The sequence below is a fragment of the Pinus tabuliformis genome, chromosome 9, assembly GCF_031772625.1.
Source record: "Pinus tabuliformis cultivar Carrire ecotype Pingquan chromosome 9, CPIR1, whole genome shotgun sequence".
Lineage (NCBI taxonomy): Eukaryota > Viridiplantae > Streptophyta > Pinopsida > Pinales > Pinaceae > Pinus > Pinus tabuliformis.
In genome coordinates, this window is record NC_142307.1 from 1,612,837,062 (window position 1) to 1,612,847,097 (window position 10,036).

Sequence of the window (10,036 nt, forward strand, 5' to 3'; positions counted from 1 at the left end):
CGCAACACTAAATCTCAGAAAATCGTGCTCAAAAAACCCTGTGTTTCTCCCAGTACAAGCCGAATTTGGGCAAACCATTCTTCATCAAAGTTAATTGGGTCTGTTCTGGACAAAACCCATGTTCCGGATTTTCCAGATTCTTCTCCATTTGCTCAGAATATCAACCGCAAAACTGTCACTCCTTATTCCAGCGCATTTCTGAGTTGGCGCTTTTTAAAAATCAAATCTTCGATCTGAAAATTATCTTGGAGGCTAAAAATGGTAAATAATGTTATAACCAACTTATTAAAACTATCATTGATAAAATAATTCATAATCATGAATTTATTAGAAATAAAGGAGAATAGATAATATTCATTCATAAGAGCATAAATCATTTATAAAATGGATTTAAATGATAAATTATAACAAATGATATGATGAAGAATAGTGGAAATGGGTGGGATAAGTGTTCAAAAGTGATAATAATAATGGCATATTAACGACCCAACATACCCCCACACTCAATATGTTGCATGTCCTCATGCAACGAAAACTGAATATATTGCATGTCCTCATGCAACCCAAAGACAAAAACCATGTTAACCAAGCAATAAAAGTTTGAGAACAAATGAATGCTTCCTTAATTAATGAATATTCAATTTTAGCAATCTCGATGAAGGCATAACAATTTTTACATTGACATTCAACTATATGTATGAAGTTGCAGCAAAATATGACATAGATAACAACAAACTTCATTAACCATTTTCCCAAAAACTACAAACCAGATTTTGTTGAAATGTTGCAAGTAGATTTGTAATATATGAAGGCTTCTATGATCCAAAAATCAGATCGTTTTGATGCATGGATCATGAGATATAAACAAAATGGTTGTAGGTGAGAGTGCATGATTTCCGAAATTTTATGAACCAATATTTCTTGAAATTGTGTGGGTTTGTATTAATGATACGTATGTGTTCTCCAAAAATTACAAGAATTGAGTTCATAGTTTTAAAAATATGTGGAAATCAATTTCTGCACTGTGTAAAAATGAAATTGTATGCCTTAAATAAGGAAGAAAGTAGAAAACATCCATCATGCATAGAAATTCCTCTCCCTCTCTGAAAAATTAGCATGTCCTCATGCGATGCTAGAAAACAAATAGAGGTGGTTGCTACCAGCTGTTGAATTCTATGCTTAGTGTAAAACAACATGGAATAAGGGAGGTGTTGAGAGGGAATAAGAATAGCAATGGATGATAAAGAATTTGAATGGCGTGGTCATAAGAAATAAATGAATGAAAGGAACACTCCCCCACACTCGAAAATGACATGCTGCTGAAAAAGGGGAAGTGGTAAAGATGTGGAATGAAGGATGACAAATAATGCTCAAAATGGATTTTCATTAGATTCTCCTAAATTTATAATAAATTAGAAAACTATGCAATTTTACCTCAAGTTTTACCTCCAAAAATGTGGAATGACATATATGGACTGGCAGTTGTTGAAGCTGATGTAGGCAGAGTTGGTGCTGAAAGTGAGGCAAAAGGTGGAATCCAGGGAAGCACATCATGTCTGAAGAATTGTTCACGTTTGCGAGCCTCTACTGTGAAGTGCAATAGTGTGGTCATGCTACGAATAGAATTCTACCCATACTTGTTGTTCTCCTGTAAACAAAGCACTATTTTGCATACAATGTTCTTGAATCCATAGTGTTAGCTTTGAATAGCAATAGATAAAATGCATGCAAAATTTCAATTAGAAAAACTTATGTATACATGCAATACTAATATGTTGTCAAATCAACAAGGTATGGCAAAGTGCAGTAATCATATCGCATGCAACCCTATAATGCATACATTCCCCCCTCCAATTGGAAAATGGGTTCTATAACCATAAAGCATATGAAAGGGGTGGTGTTGATGACAAAGCAAGGGAGTGAACAATACAATAGTAAATGAAGCAGAGTACACATATCAATGATAGGACAACGAGAGTTATGATTATAATGAGAGCAAAGAGTGTAAAGATAGTTATGAATGAGAGATAGGACGCTTTGGATTGATGATAGTTTATGCAAAACGAAAAAGGACAACAATATGCTAAAAAGATGTTTTTCTGATGGTATTCTAGCTGAGAATGATGTGATTGATCATAAAACAATTTCTCATGCATAAAGGTTCAAAACAGGGAAAAAGTTAAGGAAATAACTTCTCTGATAAAAAGAAAAAATAAGAAAAGGGTATTATAATAATAATTGACGATAAGATATAACTTCAATACCATAAGCAGAGCCGCTGCTGCCAGCAGGCGTCCATAGCCTCGGCATGGTTGCTTTTTAACCCATATGAGCCAGGATCCTCAATTTATAAATGGAGAGTTACAGTGTTGTTCTACAAAATAGATCAGTGTGCTGGCGTGGTAACCAGATAATCACACTGCCATTCACTGGGATGTAGCAAAAGTGATCAGGCCGGCTCGTGATGAGACCTCCTATTCCAAAGATAATTGGGCTATCCAATGGATCATAACCCTGGTGTGGTGGCCATAATGGGAATGTCACTTTGTTACAACCTTATGAACATGGTAGGCTGGCTCGTAATGAGACCCCCTATCCTCCATCTGCGAACAAAATTTTGTTGTTATTACATATTTTTATAATGAAATGAGGGAGGCTCAGTACTCCTTAAGAGCAAGGATGGCGGAAGAAGTTGAAGATGTCAATAGAAAAAAATATACCCATAGTCTCATTTATTACAGACAGAGAAGATTATAACCAGGGATGATGGAACCAGCATGGTATTAAGATGATCAATCAATATCATGTTCAACAGAAAACAATGCAGTAAAGTAGTATATAAATAATTGTGTCCCTTTTGAAAAAAATCTATCATCAAGGAGCTGTCCTGTTAAAGATCATAACGTGAATGATATTAACTCGTTTCAATAGAATCCATAATTCTTGTCCTCATAAAAATAGTGTACTTCATGCCACAAAATGAAATCAGTAAAATGTGGTTGAGATGAATTAGGAATAATCCCACAAAAGGAAGGAAGGGTTGCTCTCGAAAATAATCCCAAAGTGTTGCTCTTTTGAACGAACAGCAAAAACAGTCAAAAAGTGGTGTTCCTTGTAGGGAACAACAAAGGAAATGCACACAAAAAAACAAAAATACACACAAAAAAGTGTGAAAATGCAAACTGTCCCTTTCGAAAAGGAACAACAAAACGTGAAAGTGCAGAAGTGTTGTTCCATTTCGAAAAGGAACAGCAAAACGTGAAAGTGCAGAAGTGCTGTTCCATTTCGAAAAGGAACAGCAAAACGTGAAAGTGCAGAAGTGTTGTTCCATTTCGAAAAGGAACAGCAAAACGTGAAAGTGCAGAAGTGTTGTTCCATTTCGAAAAGGAACAGCAAAACGTGAAAGTGCAGAAGTGTTGTTCCATTTCGAAAAGGAACAGCAAAACGTGAAAATGCAGAAGTGCTGTTCCATTTCGAAAAGGAACAACAAAACGTGAAAGTGCAGAAGTGCTGTTCCATTTCGAAAAGGAACAGCAAAATGTGAAAGTGTAGAAGTGTTGTTCCATTTCGAAAAGGAACAGCAAAACGTGAAAGTGCAGAAGTGTTGTTCCATTTCGAAAAGGAACAGCAAAATGTGAAAGTGCAGAAGTGTTGTTCCATTCAGAAAGGAACAGCAAAATGGACAATCATAAAATGCAAACATGCAAAAAAAACAAATTAGTTGTTCACGGCATTGATGCTGAGGATGAATTACACTTTGAATGAAGCAACACCTGAAACACAAAATATAAGAGAAATTAGAAAGGAAACAACATTTTATTTAATTAAGTTACAACAACTATGATATTATGTAAAAAAAAAATGATCTTTTTTGAAAAATGTTTTGGCAGCAGTGACAAGACATGAATCTTCAAATCGAAATCAATTCTTCATTTGTTCTATTATGAATCCATTGGGTAATGAGTTGGATAAAATTCCTTTGTTTTATAAAAATTTCTTTGAAAAATCACTCGTCCATAAATTGACCTTCTTTATTTTCCCAGGACCTGCAAAAAACGAGTGCCTACCTGTAATAAAACATTAAATCATGGAGAAAGAGAGGTGATCAGGCTCCCCTAATCCAAGAATTATGCAAAAAAACAAGTAGTTACTCTGTATAACAAATCCATTGAGAAAATAGCGATTACTATATGGTTTCCTGTGAAATAACGGGAGCTCTTAACCTAGCCGCGCGCAGCTCTGAAGCCGCAACAGAGCCACAGGCCTGCGATTGACGCTGCCATGAGTGGTCCAGGGGGCGGGGAGGCCGCTCCCAACCCTCCAGTCTCATCAACAGAAGCGTTCAGTAGTCTATTAAAACAGCAAGGGAAGAAACGCAAAGCTACAGAGGCGCCAAAGTTTATCAAGAAACTGGAAGAGATACCTGAGATTGATCTCCCAGAGGAACAAACGATCAAAATCGCCCTGGCTCTAGCTGACAGAGGACTAGTAGGACAGTTTATGGGCCGCTGGCCATCCACAAAAATCACGGACGAATGGATTCAGAGGAACTGGAGACCCCAGCTAAAAAATAATGTGATCTGCTACGCTGTGGGACGAGGCTACTTCATTTTCGAGTTTACAACCAAAGAAGACCGGGATTTGGTGTTCAGAAATGGGCCGTATTTTATGGGTAATCAAGGTCTGTACCTGAATAAATGGAGCCCCGACTTCGACCCCTCCGTTGATGTCCCTAAGGAGGCGCCGGTCTGGGTTCATCTTCCCAACCTTCCGATACACTGCTGGAGCTACCAATCCCTGCAGAAGATCGGAAATGGGCTAGGTCGTTTCATTGATAAAGCTGATCATAAGGGCCAATATACATGCGCCAGAATCTGCGTGGAGGTCGATCTGGAAGCCAGTCTGCCCGAAGCGGTCAAGCTCTCAGTGGGAGAATGGCAGCATTATCAGAAGCTGGACTATGAGCAGCTGTCGTTCAAATGCCGAACCTGTCACGAGCATGGACATTTCCAACGTGATTGCCCAAAAGCTTCAGCAGGGATCACGGTTGAAGAGGAAGGATGGAAAGAAATTAAAAAAGGAAAGGCGGTCCCAAAGCCACCGGGGCAGAAACCCTCTGCATCATTGGGGAAACCTCAAGCTAATCCAAAGTCCAATGTTGACTTCAAAGATGGCTCCTCCTCAGGGGATCAGGTGGAGACCATGGAGACACAAGAGGAAACGGGAAATAAGTCGAAGCAAGTGAAAGATATTGAAGGCGAATCATCGGTTCCTCCAATTGATGATGGTCAGCAGGGGAAAGAAGGAAATGAAGAGCATATTAGCCTCGCATCTGAATATGAGGAGGACTCGGAGGAGAGAGACTCTGAAACAGATAACTCGCAAGTCACTCCTATGAAATCGACAAGGGGCCGGAAATCCAAGAAGAAACAGCGAGAGGAAAAAACTTATTTAGATGTCCTCCAAGGTTCGCAAAAAACCCTCAAAGGAATGATGAACACGAGATCTGGGCGTAAGAGCAACAAGGCTCCAAAAGGAGCCTCAATCCCCCAAATCAGTAAATAATGAAATACGTCTCCTGGAACTGTAGAGGATTAGGCAGCAGGTCGAAAGAGGAAGCCGTCAGAGACATAGTGAGAATATATTCGCCTGAAATCCTTCTCATCCAGGAGACTAAGCTGGAGGAACCCCTCCTCCTCCAATCTAGTAAAGTATTTTGGAAAAAAGGTCAAGGAAGAGCGGTAAGCGCAAGAGGAGCTTCTGGTGGAATAGCCACCTTCTGGAATAGCTCCATTTACGATCTCATCCAAGAAAAAAGCAGCCCCCACTGGCTTTTCACTCAGCTCCTTCACAAAGATTCAGGACAACAAGTAAGTATGTTTAATTTATATGCTCCCGTTTTGCCAGGGGAGAAAAAATTTTGTTGGAACTCGCTTCAATCATTTCTTTCAGAACAAAATCCAGGAAATATAATCATAGCATGGGATCTGAATGTCACCCTGGCTCTTGACGAGAAAAAGGGAGGATCCATTGTGAGGGACCCCGCTAGAGAATGGGTTGAAGACATTATATTGGGCTGGGACCTGGAGGATATAAAACCCACTTCAGGCAGATTCACCTGGTCCAACAAAAGATTAGCCCCAAATCATATAGCTGCCCGTTTGGACAGATTCCTTGTCCACTCATCCTTCCTGACTTGCGGTCTAATGGCTACTTCTAAAATTCTCCCAAATCTCATTTCTGATCACAAGCCCATCCTCCTTGAGCTTTCACTGGATGGCAATTTAGGCCCCATTCCATTCAGGTTCAGCCCTCTGTGGATTCAGCAAGAAGGATTTCAAGATGTAGTTTCGGATGCCTGGAATAGACCTGTCCATGGTTCCCCTTTCTATGTGTGGGAAGAGAAAATAAGAGTTTTAAAAAGAAGTCTTAAGGAGTGGGCCAAGAGACTAGAAACTCCTACTGCCAAAAGAAAAGAATCTCTCAACATCCTTGCTGCCCATCAAACAGCAATGGAGAAGAGTCCTGTAACTCAAAATCTCCTTCGAAAAGAAGTTGAGCTGCAAAAAAAGGTTCATAAATCCAGCAGGGAGGAGGAAGAATTCTGGAGACAGAAATCTAGAAATTTATGGTTAAAATCCGGAGATAGGAACACCAGTTTCTTTCACAAGCAAGCCGAAGCCAGAAAGCACTTCAAAACAGTTTCTGAGATTCAATACCAAAACACAGTTATAAAGGACTTTGATGGCATTAAGAGAGCAGCTTATTCTTTCTTCAAAGATCTTTATTCGGCTCCTGAAGAAAATCCTATAGATCCCCAGATCTATCCAATGGATTTAATTCCCAAGAGCGTTAAGGATTCGGACAACGTCATGCTGACTGCTCCGATCAGCGTGGATGAAATAAAGCATATACTGGACTCTATGGAGCCTGATAAAGCCCCAGGTCCTGATGGGTTCACTGTCAGGTTCTACTTGGCCTGCTGGTCGACAATCAAAAAAGATTTACTGAGAATGGTCAGGAAATCCCAGAATTGTGCAAAGCTGGGCGGCGGCATCAATTCGGCATTCCTAGCTTTGATTCCAAAGGAGAAAGGCGCTGCCGACTTTAGCAGATTCAGGCCCATATCATTATGCAACTCTAGCTACAAACTGGTCTCCAAAATAATAGCCAATAGGTTAAAGAATATTTTGCCAGCCATCATCCCTGAAAATCAAGGTGGATTCATAAAAGGAAGAAAGATCTTGGATAACATTTTGCTGGTTCAAGAAGCTGTCCATTCAAGTTGTCAAAGAAAAGAGAAAGGTATGGTTATAAAGCTCGACCTGGCTAATGCTTTCGATAGGGTTATACATGATTTTTTGATCAATGTAATGAAGAATCTAGGCTTCTCTGACGGCTTCATAAACTGGGTGAAAGCCTGTATTACCTCCCCATGGATCGCTCCCCTGGTCAATGGGCGCTCAACTGACTTCTTCCAAGCCTCTAGAGGCCTCAGACAAGGCTGTCCCCTGTCCCCTCTCCTTTATGCTATTCAGGCATCGGTCCTCAGTTTCCAGCTTGATCACAATCAACAGACTCAAATTCTTCCAGGCCTTAGAACGACTCAGAGGGTAAAGGATATCAACCATGCACAGTTTGCAGATGACACTTTGCTGCTAGGAGGAGCCAGTCTAATCTCTGCCAGATCCTTCAAGAAGGAACTGGACATTTACAAATCGATCTCAGGAAGCAAAATTAATTACCGGAAATGTTCAATCTATGGCTGGAACTGCACAACAAAGGAGCTGTCTGACATTGCAAGGCTGTTAGAAATGGATGGAATTCGTAATTGGGAGGCTTTTAAATATCTCGAGATCCCAATCTTCAAAACCAAACCCAATCTGGCTCATTGGATGCCGCTGCTCGATAAGTTAAAGAACAGAATCCAAGCTTGGGGTGCCTCATGGCTGAATAACGCAGGGAAAGTCATATTGATGAAGTCAGTCCTGATAAGTATGCCGCTTTACCAAAACACAGTTCTTCTCGCCCCCAAATCCTTTCTCAGCAAAATGGACAGTTTGTTGAGAAGATTCCTTTGGGAAGGTGGGAACAACAATGACAGAAGGATTCATTTAGTGAATTGGGAGACCATCAAGAAACCTCTTCTGGAAGGCGGCCTCCATCTTCGTAACTTGGCTGCTCAAAACCTCGCTTTGGGAACAAAGATCTTGTGGAATCTAGTCTCCGGTAAATCTAGTTGGAGCAAAAGAGTCATCTGGAAGAAATACTACCAAGGACAACGTCTAAGATGTCTGGATAAGCCTCCAAGAACTTTAAAAGGATCTCCAATCTTCAACCTTTGCAGACAAGCCACGGAGCATTTCAGCCAGCAGCTTTACTGGATCCCAGGTAATGGCAGAAAAATTAATATTTGGGATGATTCAATGCTGGGAGACCAGCCTTTGATTCAAGTTGAGGGGCTAGCAAATATCAGAGCTTGGCTCCAGTCCTCCAATTTGCATACCTTGTGGGACATTTCCACCTGGAAGAACGATCCTGATAGGCTCTGGGATTGTTGGAATCTAGGAGAGATTCCTCAAATGATGCAGGAGGAAGCTTCACTTCTGTTGGACATGCTTCAAGGCAAATCCCCCTCAAAAGCCAACTCTAAAGACAAAAGAGGCTGGGGCTCCCTCTCAGGCTCTTACACAGCTGCCGAAGGTTACAAAAGAATTCTGGCTGTCCCTTATGCTCCTCCTAATCCAGCTATTTGGAAATTTATTTGGGATTTCCCCTCTCTCCCCAAAATTGACTTTTTTTGTTGGACTGTAGCGCACAACAGCATCCTCACCAGAGACAATTTGAGAAGAAGAAGGATGGAAGGTCCCTCCAGATGTCCCCTTTGTTTGGCTGTCGAAGAAAATGTCAATCATTTGTTGCTGCTCTGCCCTTTTGCTCAGGTAGTATGGAGTGGAGTTCTGAGGTTAAATCATGTAAACTTCGTTCTTCCAGAAAGTATTTCCAATCTATTCCGAACCTGGGTCATTCAATCTCCCTTTAGCCTTAACAGAAAAAGTTTTCTCAAAATAAGCTGGATGTGGATCCCTAAGATTATATGCTGGAAGCTTTGGCTGGAAAGAAATAACAGGACTTTTAGAGGAGAAAGTTGCAATCCTACAAGGGTAATTTCTAAAATCAAAGCTCTACTAGGCGAGGCTTTGGAGGCCAATACTATCCCTAGAAATGAATTGAAGTTGGTCAAAGAAGAGGAGCATTGGATCCAAGAACTAGTTCCGAATCTGAAAGATAGATCCACCCCATCTGCTCCTATCCATGCCAACTGGGAGATCAGACTGGAGGAACAGGAGTTTATAAAATGGAGATCAACCTTAGACGAATATTGTTTGTTCTTTGATGGGGCTTCTAAGGGAAACCCTGGGGAGGCAGGCAGTGGTGGGGTTCTCTTGAACCCGGGAGGGGCAACCGAATTGAGATTCCATTGGGGCCTAGGCACCGAAACCAATAATAGAGCAGAGGCCCTGGCATTGTGGCAAGGGCTGAACCTAGCAATCAATCAAAACATCCTTTCTCTCTGTGTATTTGGAGACTCAAGGCTAGTCATTCAGGCAATGTTCTCTCATAACTCTCCTCAACAAATCCATTTAGCCACTGTTATCCAAAAAATTCATCTCCTGTTGCCCAAGTTCAAGAAAATCTCCTTCTTTCACATTTTAAGAGGGCTCAACTCTCAAGCAGACTTGGAGGCCAATCTTGGCTCACGCTGCAATCGAAGAACTCTGGTGGTTAATTTAAGGGAATCCTACAGTCCTATTCCTTAAGGTTTTAGCAGATCGTTCTGCTGTATGGGATCCATTGGTTTTCGATGCTCTGTCCTCCTCTGCATCCTTGGTCCTTCCCGCAGGTTAGCTTCAAAACTGAAAGAAGACTTGACTTAAGTTCAGATACCCTTCTCGTCTTGCATAAGAGGTAGTTCGCTTTGTATGAAAATGGCAATGAGGAAAATAAGCTGGGTCCATATCTCTCACCCTAGGCA

General features: G+C 40.9%; 1 protein-coding gene across 1 annotated transcript; it reads left to right on the forward strand.

Annotated features, from left to right (window-relative positions):
- The first annotated feature begins 4,281 nt into the window (after positions 1-4,281).
- On the forward strand, positions 4,282-9,821 carry LOC149154950 (uncharacterized). The gene is made up of 3 exons (XM_089444266.1): positions 4,282-5,467; positions 5,908-6,572; positions 6,672-9,821. The coding sequence occupies exons 1-3, from the start codon at positions 4,282-4,284 to the stop codon at positions 9,819-9,821; spliced, it is 5,001 nt and encodes a 1,666-aa protein (XP_089300392.1).
- The last annotated feature ends 215 nt before the right edge of the window (positions 9,822-10,036 follow it).